The 13,545-nt window shown below is 38.6% G+C and overlaps 1 protein-coding gene across 5 annotated transcripts in view; it reads left to right on the forward strand.

The window, feature by feature from the left end:
• Positions 1–13,545, forward strand: part of Mthfd2l (methylenetetrahydrofolate dehydrogenase (NADP+ dependent) 2 like) — a 93,052-nt gene that overhangs the window by 34,027 nt on the left and 45,480 nt on the right. For all 5 annotated transcript variants that reach the window (XM_005359480.2, XM_026785320.1, XM_026785322.1 and 2 more), the window contains one exon: positions 6,133–6,225. In XM_005359480.2, coding sequence (XP_005359537.1) covers positions 6,133–6,225 — 93 coding nt within the window. The remainder of the gene's footprint in view (positions 1–6,132; positions 6,226–13,545) is intronic.

The raw sequence follows: 13,545 nt of genomic DNA on the forward strand, positions 1-13,545 counted from the left end.
TACCTTTATCAGTGAGGCAGTCACATCTTCCTTCCTCAGTGTCTGGATGACAACTGCAAACTGAGTCTTTCCTCTTCCCAGAATCCTCCTGTTCTCATTGCCCTGCCTATGCTTCCTGCCTGGCTACTGGCCAATCAGCATTTTATTAAAACAATACAACTGATAAATCTTTACAGAGTACAAGATCGTTGTCCCACAGCACTGCCCCGTTTGAGTTCCTGTCCTGACTTCCTTCAGTGATGAATAGTAATGTGGAAGTATAAGCCAAACAAACCCTTTGCTCCCCAACTTTCTTTTTGGTCATGATGTTTCATCACAGCAATAGAAACCCTAACTAACACACTGTGAAAGGGACCTCAACCCATAAGTTAAGAATCACTGCCCTCGATGATCCTTTGTAGTCCCATGACTCAAAATACTAGACTTTTGTATCCACTCAATAGTTTCACAGGCATGGCCCAGGAAACACTTCACACTTATTTTATGGATCCTTACAACCAATTTTATTCCCATTATCTTACCCATAGCTTCGATCCCAAGTGTCTCTTGTGGGTACAGGTGGTAAAGATTTACTCCTTGGGCAGAATTGGGAGTCCTGGAGAGTACATAGAGCTTTTCGGAGGAGGTGGAACTTAGTGGGAAGCTTTGGGTTGTTGGTTACATGTTCTCAAGGAAAATTGTGGTATTACTCTCTTCCTATTCTTTTGCTTCTGACTACAAGGTAAATGGATGGTTCCATGCTATGAAGGCTTCTGCTGTGATGTTCCACCACATACCCAAGGCAAGGAGGTCATCTGCTGAAGCATTGAAACTTCTAAACTTATGAGCCCAAACATTTTCTCTCAATCATTTGCTATCATAATGCAAAATGAATATGCCACCTTAGTCAGTGGTACCATAAGTTCTCCAGAAGCTCAGTCTACCCCTGGCTACTCTCTCACTTACAGCACATTTAATCCCCAGCAGTGTGTAAAATACTCCTAAGATGCCAGTGTCTCAACTAATGCATTCTAGTAAGACAACTGTTGCTGGAAATGTTAGAATGTCTAGGAACTGATTTCTCTGCATTTTACATAACTCATCTTCTCCACACCATGCCAGCTAAAATGTACAGTTGCTCGAAAGGTGGGTGCCAGGAATAGTTCAGAGGCTCTCTTCAGTAGGAGTCAGAAGTCTAAACACCTTTACTTTTAGCTTCTTTGGTTCATGTTTCTTTTGCTAACATCATGAGGGCTACCAAATATCCTGCCAAGAGTTTTGCCATGGTTTAGTTATTATCATCATAATCACAAACATTGGTCAGTCAAATCTAAATATGTTTTTAGTATCTGCTATGGGCCTTTCTAACTGAACTTAGAGTAGCAAATTAATCTGATGTTACTAAAGAACTATAGTAATTTTTAAATGAAGATTGAAGTTTTTGTTTTAGTTTGCATCAAACTTTGCAGATTGCTAGTGTGTGTGTGTGTGTGTGTGTGTGTGTGTGTGTGTGTGTGTGTTCATGTGTATACCTCTCACTGTGGTGTTAAATAGCTACCAATTTCTTGCTGAATCATCAATACTAACAGAATGGGAAATTTTGACTCTGATTTTTTTTTTTATTCTATTTTAGTTTTTGTTTTAGTTTGCATCAAACTTTGCAGATTGCTAGTGTGTGTGTGTGTGTGTATGTGTGTGTGTGTGTGTGTGTGTTCATGTGTATACCTCTCACTGTGGTGTTAAATAGCTACCAATTTCTTGCTGAATCATCAATACTAACAGAATGGGAAATTTTGACTCTGATTTTTTTTTTTATTCTATTTTAGTTTTTGGTAGGGATTTGGGAGACTCTCTTTGAAATAAGAGAACACTGGGTTGGTCACCTAGGTATAAGGGGACCCTTCCAAATAGGAAACTGGACTAAAAAGTGACTGAATGCTTCCTAATTAGTTCTTTAGGGAAGATGTAAACACAAACACTAAACTAGTAGTGAGCAAAACCTAAAGAAAAAACAAGGGAAACTTGGGCTTTTATGGCAGGACCCGAGAATAACCTGCACCATTTGCTAAAATGAGGCAGACCATAGACTGACCAGTTACCTCTGTTTCTCATTTTCAGAAACTTTTTGGCTAGTTTCTTTTGTGTTTTCTATAATAACTTTAAAATCAATTAGATGCTTCCCTCCAAAAGAAAAATAGTTGATCAGAGTTGTACTATTTTTGCAGCAGATGTAGGAGAATGGTCATCATTATGGTGAGAGATTTTGCCCAGGAACATGGTTGTCCATCCACTCCCTCTAGTTTATGTCTTTTGGTATTATGTTAGGGAAATTTATATCACACTGATTTTATACCTTTCCTGCTCATGATTCCTTTTGATCTGCTATTACAATGAGGGCTTTGCCCAGTGCTTTCTAACATGCTGTTATATATATCAGGTATTTATTTTTGCATTTTCATTTTTTTCCTTGGATAATTTAATGAATTCTCTTGGTGTTTTAATAGTAAAATATTGCTATATGTATTTATCTAATGCATCTAACTTTATGTTCATTAATCTTTTCTACTATTGATTTTTTTCTTTATGTAACTTTTAGTAAGTTACATCAATGGTTGATTAATTTTTCTGGTTTCTGTCTTATTGATATAGTAAATTAGGTCTATGTATTATTCTTTAAGAATTGCTTTATATTTATTTGTAGGATTTAATATAAACTGCTTATATTATAAAAGTTTCTAGAACTTCTACAGTATTGTATTTCCTTTTTGATCGAATAATTATTTGAAATAGGATTTTTAAATGTTCAGTAAGAAGTTTATTTCATGTCTGATTTTTGTCAATAATAATATCTTTACTAAGTTGTGATCAAGACTAATTATTTATGAATTATATAATTATCTGCTTTGGTATTAATGAAAATAATGCTACCCCAAAAAAATACCACTTGAAATTGTTGTCTGGCTACATAAGACATACACATAATTTATTTTCCAGAGTTTGATACATTGTAATCATATAATGTTATTTGTGTTTTCTGTATTTGACCTGTCGTGATCTGAAAAGGGCAGATTAAGCTCAGCAACTGCAGTATATTCCTATTTATCACGAGTTGCATTCCTCCATTACTTGTTACTTACCTGTTTACGTTCACGTGAATTCATTTTCTTCATGATGACAATTTTATTTTGTCTATTTATATTCATTTGTGTCACACCTTCTGTCCTCTTCCTCTCTTTTCTCTTTCCTTCTTTTTTTCTTCCCTTTTAAAATAATTTTTGGGAGCAGGTTTTGGTATGTGTCTCAGGCTAGCCTTCTAGACTAAAACTCGTGTAGCCTAGGATAACCTCAACTTGGAAATCCATTCCTCTGTGACTCAAGCACTGGAATTACAGGCATACCCCTTTGCCTTTGCTTTTTAGATATGATCTCTTTACATAGTTCTGGATGTCCTGGAACTCACCATGAGAAAGGTTACCCTCAATCTGGAGATCCTCCTGCCCCTTCCTCCCAAGTTCTGGGATGAAGACATGTGCCACCACGCCCAGACCACCTCTTTGCTTTCTCAGTGTACATCTTTGTTCTATTTATTATTGAATTGCTTTTTCAATTATCCTTTATAGGTGACTGGAAATTCTTTATTCATTTTTATGGTAAATACCTATGGTCAGGATTATCAACGTACTCTCTATTCTGTTTTCCTTTTACTTTTAAGCTTTTCTGTCCTGAATATTTAAGATTTTTATTATCTTAATAATTATAACATAGAGCAGATTTAATTCTCTACTTTTGTGTAGTATCTATTAATATTATAAAAGAATTGGTAGAATGTTCTTGCTCCATTTCTGATTTCAGTTTTTGTTTCTTATCTGATATTAATCAATAAAACTCATCTTTCAGAATATTTATATTTTGAAATAGATGCCTGTGTTATTGGCTTATTAGCTTTTAGAACAACTTGTTGATACCCATTATTATGTATGAGTAACCAGAAGACTTGGCCTTCCCTTCCCATTCTCCCTTTGTGTGTTACATTCTTTCTACATTATCTAAGCAAATACCATTTATGTTTGCCAGTGTCTGAATCAGATTTTTGCTACTATAGCAGAATACCGCGGCCGGTAATCTGTGAAGAACAGAGGCCGTTGCTTTACAGCTGCAAAGAGTGAGCGTTACAGATGCTGCTGAAACAATCTTTCATGAGGCGTCCGTCCACTTCCCCGGCAGCATTAATCACCAGGGCTCTTATCCATCAAATAAACACTGCTGGTCCACCAGAGTATCGTTGCCATGGCAGTTAAACTTCAGTATGACTTAGAAGAGAGTAATCAAGCCGTGGAAGTCTGTCAGTCAGATCTCCACATGTTTCAAAGTCTTATTTCTGTAATAAAACATGTCACACTGCTCCATTCTGCAAATGGGTTTGGTAAATCAGAACACATGTCTTAGCAAGTTCTTTTCATTTATAAACAATATTCTCCAAGGTCATGAATTTTTAATATTGTTTGCAACTCTTAATCTTAATTTGAGTGGCTTGTGGGAAAATTCTTGCATCCCAATTTCTTTACATGAGTCTTTCTGAGAATTTCTCTATTTGAGGCTGGGGGTGGTGGTGGGTGAGGTTGATGCTTGTTTATAGGATTCTTTTTATTTCAATCTTTAAAATTCAGAGTCATTACTAAAATGCCTCTCAGTTTTGACCAGTATAGGTCAGTTTGGATGGATTCATGTCACTTCCTCCTAACTTTTATTACTTTAAGCTCCAATTAAAAATTATTATAATGTTTGTTCATAATGTTCAATTTCCACAACAAATCGTTGCCTTTTGATATATCGATAAATTAGTTAAAACACATTTTGATTTCATTTTTGTGTACTTCTTTCTTATTTTTGCCACATTTGAAGTATTTCCTTTAAAACTTTTCTTATGGTAAAGTTTGCTGCATCAGTGGATAAAAGCTCTAGTCATCATGACTGGACTAGGCTAGTCTTAGCCACCACTGGAGCCCTGGCCATTTCGTCACCTCCCCATTACCCTAGACTTGTCCTTCCTGGGGATGTTTATTGATGCTTCACCAAATCCTTATTTATTACTCATCATTAAATGGATGGGTTTTTGTAGATCTGCTGCTCGCACGACACTCCTGCTGGGGGTTAGGGTGGAGGCACTGCCTGGCCTTCCGCTCCGCTGCAGTTCCCAGTGCCTCCTGCTGGGGCAACTCCTCTGTGTCACCACTCCCAGACTGCTTCCCTCACTGCCTTTACCTCTTTCTTCCTCCCAAGCCGTGTCATAGCTTGCGATGACAGAGCTCCGCACATTCCTTCTTACTTTCTAACCCATTCAAGTTTTCCCACAAAGGCTTCCTGCTCTATTCCAGTCCTCTTGACTTTTCCTAAACACAGTCGCTACCTTGATTGGCTTTATCTTCTCACTTGAAATGTCCTTTTCTTCCTTTTCCTGTCTGTAATGCTTGGGAACATTAGCAGATACTCTGCCTCCATTAGGAACCGCGTCTTGACACCCCTTCTTGGCAGAATTAATAGCTCACCTATTTTTCTGCAATACATTACCACATTTTTAGAACATGTGTCTTGTTGCTGTCTGTATTTGTTTCCCTGTCATTAATACACCAGCGTGCAACCCTAATATCAGCGGAGAGCCAGTCAATACAAAATTTAAAATGTACAAAAATGTATATCCAAGGATGGGTGGCTTTTACTCTCATTTAGCCTTATATGGTTGTCTGTGTATACAACTGAAAGGTAGACTTTTAACATTTTGCTTCATCTAGAACTTCTTTCTTTTTTCTTTCCAAAGTAATTTTTTTTCAATTTAAAGCTTCTGTATTTTATATACAATTATAAAAAATAATTGAAGAACTTTTGTGGGTCCAAAGCAGAGCACATAACTTTTGGTCAACTATGTTAGAGAAAAAAAATTAAGTCAGATGACACAAACCAATAATTTTATTATAAATTGTGAAGGTCAGCTTATATGAACTTAAACTTGCTGATTGTTCATAATTCAAAGTAATTTAATCATGTCGAAGCAACTTTCCTATTTATGAGTAGTAGCAAAAACTACCTCAGGTTTAAAACCTTTGTAGAATTTTGGAAATTACAGTAGCCATTAATGGAGTCTCTTCTGCGTTGCAGGAGACGCCACAGTGACGATAGCTCACAGATACACTCCCAGAGAGCAACTGAAGGCCCATACTCAACTGGCAGATATTATCATAGTGGCTGCAGGTAAGTCCAGAGTGACTGTCATGTGGTGGAATGACATGGTTGAATCATTCCTGCCCTAATTTCTGGGGCACTGAAAGAACCTGTAGGAGACACACATGGGCAAGCCTAAGACTGACGTCTGTGGACTGAATTTTGTCTCAATGCGGTCATCGTATTATTGGCCTATTGCACCTGTGTTAGCATCTGTCACACCATATGGGGAACACTGATGACCCTTGCAACAATAGATGAAGCTCCGGAACAAATGTGTACTTTTCCAGTTGCTTGGGCAAATGTGGCTGAGCAACATGTAAGAAACAGATCAATGCCGGTTGGTAATGTCATGTGGTTTAGGGAAGATGGGTGTAGTGGTGGCTACAACAGATGGGCACAGGCGATCGCTTCCTAGGTATAAGCCCAGCAGCACAGACATTAAGGGCCTCATTGAATAAATGGGACCTCCTGAGACTGAGAAGCTTCTGTAAAGCAAAGGACACTGTCACTAAGACAAAAAGGCAACCCACTGACTGGGAGAAGATCTTCACCAACCCCGCAACTGACAAAGGTCTGATCTCCAAAATATATAAAGAACTCAAGAAACTAGACCGTAAAAGGCTAACCAACCCAATTATAAAATGGGGCACTGAGCTGAACAGAGAATTCTCAACAGAAGAAGTTCAAATGGCCAAAAGATACCTAAGGTCATGCTCAACTTCCCTAGCGATCAGGAAAATGCAAATCGAGACAACTTTAAGATACCATCTTACACCTGTCAGAATGGCTAAAATGAAAAACAGCAATGATAGCCTTTGCTGGAGAGGGTGTGGAGAAAGGGGTACACTCATCCATTGCTGGTGGGAATGCAAACTTGTGCAACCACTCTGGAAAGCAGTGTGGCGGTTCCTCAGGAAATTCGAGATCAACCTACATTTATTAGTTTTAATCATAAGGTAAATTAAGTAACCTGAATGATATTTTAGATCCTAGGAAAGGCTAGAGTACAGAGTTCGTATGTGTGATTAATTTCCTTAGAAATACTGAGGGTCGACTGCATGTCTCTGACTTTATCAGACATGAAAACTCTCAGAGAGTGAAGGGAAGATTGGATTTGACCACCAGTAATTGTACTCTTGTGCAGCAGATGTTTCAAATTGTAAGGATGTAATACGTAATAAAATGACAAAGTCTGCCCATTGTAGAGCTTATATTTTTGTGAGAAAAAGGAAAAAACAAAACAAAACATTGAGAGAGCCAAGGATGGAGAAGGGAGCTTGAGAGAAGCTCGGGCTTCTGAAGCCTCCATAGACTGTCAAGAAATTTCTGTTTCTAGAAATCCAAGAGCAGCAACAGATAGAGATTATTAATGATTTCATTTACGAGATCCAGCGTTTTTTTCAATTTCCTACTTTACTTGGCATACAGTGTTTATTTTTTCTTGGCACCCCTTGTTGCAGCCCTTGCCACATTTAAAGCTTGAATGATAGATAACCTCTATTGATTTCCTGTTTACTTACATGCTACTGGTATTTTCCAGGCTTTAAACTTCACAGGTATTTATAAAATACAAAGGGAGAGTGAAAACTCCAAGTGAAATTAAATTTTATGAAAGAATAATGTCAGGTTAAATTAGCTTCAGATAAACTTAATTAAATTTCTTCCTTTGTGGGCATTTTTCTGAATATGGTAACTCAAGGGGCATTGATTTGTTCCTTGTAGAATAAAAATGGAAGTAATGTAGTAAGCTGCTAATTAATTATGCCTGTGAGGTTAGATTCAGCTGCAGAGTTTTGAATAAGATTGAGCAAGATGTATTTAGAGATGCATTGAACTTTTTCAGAGCACAGGCCATCATCCAGTGAAGCACTACTATAGCAGCAGTGCATCCTGGGAGATGAATAGTGTGTTGACATCTTAGAAACACTCATACCCACATGTTAAGACTGATAATGTGGTGAGCAGAGATTGGGATCAATTTATATTTTGAAAGTGTTGTTTTTACAACTTTAAATCTTTGGAGAAAGAAATTGAAGAAGACACCAGAAAATGGAAAGATCTCCCATGCTCTTGGGTAGGTAGAATTAACATAGTAAAAATGTCAATCTTACCAAAAGTAATCTTCAGATTCAATGCAATGCCCGTCAAAATCCCAGCAAAATTCTTCACAGACCTCAAAAGAGCAATACTCAGCTTTATATGAAAAAGCAAAAACCTTAGGATAGCCAAAACAATCTTGTACAATAAAGGAATTTCTGGAGGTATCACAATCCCTGACTTCAAACTCTACTACAGAGCTACAGTATTGAAAACAGCCTGGTATTGGCATAAAAACAGACAGGAGGGCCAATGGAACTGAATCGAAGACCCAGATATCAATCCACTCACCTACAAACACCTGATTTTTGACAAAGAAGCAAAAAATATCAAATGGAAGAAAAAAAGCATATTTAACAAATGGTGCTGGCATAACTGGATATCAACACGTAGAAGAATGAAAATATATTCATATCTATCACCATGCACAAAACTCAAGTCCAAATGGATCAAAGACTTCAAGGTAAAACCAACCACACTGAACTTCATTGAAGAGAAAGTGGGAAGTACACTTTAACACATTGGCACAGGAGACCACTTCCTAAATATAACCCCAGTAGCACAGACACTGAGAGAAACAATTAATAAATGGGACGTCCTGAAACTGAGAAGCTTCTGGTAAAGCAAAGGACATGGTCAACAAGACAAAATGACAGCCTACAGAATGGGAAAAGATCTTCACCAAGCCCACATTGGACAGAGGACTGATTGCCAAAATATACAAAGAACTCAAGAAATGGATCATCAAAAGAACAAATAATCCAATAAAAAATAGTGTACAGACCTAAACAGAGAATTCTCATCAGAGAAATTTAAAATGACTGAGAGACATTAAGGAAATGCTCAACATCCTTAACAGTCAGAGAAATGCAAATCAAAACAACTCTGAGATTCCATCTTACACCTGTAAGAACAGCCAAGAACAAACACACTGATGACAACTTATGCTGAAGAGAATATGGGGTAAAGGGAACACTCCTGCATTGCTGGTGGGAGTGCAAATTGGTACAGCCCCTTTGGATATCAGTATGGCGATTTCTCAGAAAATTAGGAAACAACCTTCCTCAAGACCCAGCAATACCACTTTTGAATATATAACCAAAGGTTGCTCAACCGTACCACAAGGACATGTGCTTAACTATGTTCATAGCAGCATTGTTTGTCATAGCCAGAACCTGGAAACAGCCTAAATGCCCCTCATCTCAAGAATGGATAAGGAAAATGCAGTACATTTACATAATTGTGTACTACACAGCAGAAAAAAAAATAATGACATCTTGAAATTTGCAGGCAAATGTATGGAGTTAGAAAACATCATATTGAGTGAGATAATCCAGAACCAGAAAGACAAATTTCATATGTACTCACTCATAAGTGGCTTTTAGACATAAAGCAAAGAAAAACCAGCCCACAATTCACAATCCCAGAGAACATAGACAACAAGGGGACCCTAAGAGAGACACACATGGGTCTAATCTACATGGGACGTAGAAAAAGACACGATCTCCTGAGTAAATTGGGAGCATGGAGACCATGGGAGAGGGGAGAAGGAGAGGGGAGAAGGGAGGGGAGCAGAAAATATATATATAGCTCAATAAAAACAATAAAAAAGAGAAAGTGTTGTTTTTAATGTTAACGACTTATAAATAGGGAACCATGTTCCTCAAATTTTCCTTCTATTGATTACAATATTGAATGGGTATTTTCTTCTCGTGGAGAAACATTCCTCAGCATGTTTTGTCTGCTTGTGTTTTGTCTTGTCATCATGACCAATGGCAAATCTCCTATGACATGTCTCTTGTGCCTGAATCAAATCTTATGTCATCACAAGTCATGATGTCCAATACTGTCATCATCTTCGGGTTTTCCCCCATGGGTTCCTTTTTAAATTCCTAGATCAGAATTGGGCTTAAGGTGTTACAAAAGATGGGGAAGGCAAATAAAGGGGGTAGAAAAGGAAAGAATAGAGCTTAACCAAGATTAACAAATAGGGGTCAGGTCATGGAAAGGCGCCAGAGTGATGTCTGGTTGGCTAGTTTCTTCACTACAGCCATTTCCCCAGGAGGATCCTTTTACCACCAGAGGGCGCCAGTACTGTTTTACATGTTGGTAGCCAGCCATAGGCTACCATGGTGAGACAATATTTTGAAGGAAGAGGTTGCGAATGTATTTAGTCCTGGTCTTGTATTCTATCTGTTATGCCTCTCACTAGTTACAAAGACTCACTGAGTGCTGGAGGACAGCCCAACATGTGGCCCTGCAGTCATCCAGAAGAAATAAATGTTTAGTTATGGGAATTTCCTGGGACGACCATTGAGACTTTATGAGAGACAAATAAAGACTGTTTTTACATTTCCACTTTACTTATTAATAGTCATGAGGAGAATTTAAGGCTAGAACAGGAAGATATTGGTAATTATAGTAATGACAGAAAGCAAGAATTGTACTAAAAAGAGGTCTCTATAACTACACAATAGTGATAAAATATTTCTAAAATGACCACACCATGCACCCTGGGTGGGAAATCAGCAAATGCAATTAGCATTGGGTATTAAATAGGTAGAGAGTGACCTAATGGCAAAGGTAGCCAGAACAGGAGGGCTGGGTCAGTGTCACAACTAGAGTGTCAGCATATATGGAAGCAGCCCCATCTGGAAGTCAGGACGAGCAGGGGGAGGAGCGTGGGATGTGTCAGAAAGACTGATAATCTTCGAGAGATGCCAGTGAAGAATTTGGTGATGAAATCTGGAAGCGAGCTTGCAGAAGAAGAGTAGAAGAAGTCTCTTTGTGACAATCCCAAGGCTTGAGTAATATTAGCTTATGTCTAAGCTGACTTTGTCCCTCTAGGCTCCCGGGGTATTTATGCTATAGGTCTAACTGTGTGTCACATAAGTCTTGACCATATTCCCTCAGAATGAGGTTTGGAATAAGTCAGAATTTCAAATTGGAAAATGAGATCTCGTTAAACTATGCATTTAGGAGGAAGAGGTTTCAATTCTATGGGAAGCTACCATCCTGAGTTCATGATGGCGCTCAGTTTCTAGGGCATTGAATACTTTGTAGTTGTCTGAGGTCTTCTTTCTACATGGCAGGAACAGTCCTGATTAGTATTATTTCTTCTTCCTTCTTCTCTTTTAAAGTTTGGGTGCTTAGAATGACATTTGGCACGGGACTGAAAAGAAAGTTCAGTCAGTAAAGTATTTGCCTTATAGGCTCTGAGAGTTGAATTCACTACACAAAACCCATATAATAGAATATGTGTGCAATCTCACTGCTGGGGAGAAGGGGACAGCCAGGTCCCAGAGTGCTTGCTGCCCATTCAGCCTAGACAATATGGTGAATTTTAGGACAATAAACGACCTTGTGTCACAAAGGAAAAAGTGGATGGTGCACAAGGAATGACACTGAAGTTCATCTGTTCTCTCTACTCAGGTACATAAAGGTGTCCCCCTCCCCACTCCTTCTCTCCCCCGCTCCACTTCACCTCCCTCCCTCCACTCCACCTCCACACTCAAGATCTGATGCATAGCACCTGCCAAATGAAAGTGTGATGCATTGGTTTTGAGGTGATATCCAGAGCAAGGACTTCTTCACATTGGCTTAAATTTAGCTGATAGGTCTTAAGATTATAATTTTTTATTGTATGAAATCTTTATTCTAGTTATTGGATGACTTATATAGTGTAGCATTATTTCGAGGAACTGCTAATACGTCTAGCTTGCCATTGTATTATAAGTAATAGAGTCCTGTGAATGAAATAAGTTGTTTTCAAGGAACTGTTCATAATGTTAAGTCGTGAACAGCTGACTTGAGTACAAATGTTAGGGTTAAGTTAGTTGGAGGTTGAAGACAAAATAGACTTTTACAGATGTCTAAAGTGTCCAGGGGCGAGGAGTAGCGGAGGGCAGGACAAAGGTCAGTTTTGTCACCATAAGAAGGGACCGCTGCCTGGAACAGGGCATGGATTATGAGATGACAGTTGCAGTCCCTGGGTTCTCTTCTACGTTGTGCTCCAAGGAAACTACGGGGTTTGCTGAGTTTGTGAAATTCCTTGGAATAATCATTATTCAGACAGGACAGCAATATTTTATGGAACTTCCCAAAGTGCCTCCGCCCATCTGAGTAACTCAAACTGGCTTCAGTTCTGAGATGGGTACTGAGTCACAGGCGTGTTCACTTCTGGGATTGGGTGTTGCGGTGCTGAAAATGACACCTTGTCCTCTAGCCTCTCCGTCCAGCAGGTGATGAACCGCCACGACACTGCCTCTGGCATATCCATTGCAACCCTTCTCATGACAAACGCTGTCATATCAGAGAGGACAGATGGTGCTCATGGTACTGGCTTGGAATATGCATATACTTGGATAGCGTAAGATGACCAGTTGACTTCCTCTCAGCATTCCCTCATGAAATCAAATCTTAGGAAGATAGGTTCCTTTTAAGCATCATCCTAAAATCTCTAAAAATTTTTCTCTGTTATACTTCTCACTCCTTGGGGGAGGGTGAGTAATTTTCAAAATGCCTAAACACTGAAATCCCAAGGGCTGGGCATAGAGATAGTCAACTCAACGTCTCCGACCGAGTATAGAGTTCACATAGTGACCACAGAGGTTTTGAACAATGTAATGATGCCACACTAAAACAATCGTTGTTCCCATGGCCTGGTCCTCCTTTCCTAGTTTCCACCATAAACTCTGCTTCCCTAGTTGGAATTCCTTCCCTCCTTTAGCTCATATTTGTCGGCCTTCTTTAATGGTATAAAGGGATGTGCACAGGCCCTGGGAAGTGTGAAAGATTTAAATCATAACTCTACTGTGTATTGATTGGTAACTTTAACATGTCATCCAATCTCTCTGAAACCCACTGTCTCTCTTCATATTCAAACCTACAGTATATAGGACTTCATTCCCATAAGCATTTATTATTCTATAATATCCTGACCAGAATGAGGTAGAATCTCAGTGTACATTTTTATATTTACTTTAGTAATGGACAAAGAGGTTAAACATATTTTATGTGTTTATTGATCATTGATTCTTCTTCTTGAGAACTTTTGTTCAGTCCATTTACCTATTTATTGATTGCCTCATTTTCTATTTGGGCGCTTTACTTTTGAAGTCTGTGCACATTTTAAGTATTAATCTCCTATTGTTGTAGGGAGTGTGGGGGCCCTTTGTTCCATCCCAGCCACCCAGCTAGCTTACACCTGAAATAACTACACAGAAACTGTATTAATTAAATCACTGCCTG

The sequence above is a fragment of the Microtus ochrogaster genome, linkage group LG1, assembly GCF_000317375.1.
Source record: "Microtus ochrogaster isolate Prairie Vole_2 linkage group LG1, MicOch1.0, whole genome shotgun sequence".
Classification (NCBI taxonomy): Eukaryota; Metazoa; Chordata; class Mammalia; order Rodentia; family Cricetidae; genus Microtus; species Microtus ochrogaster.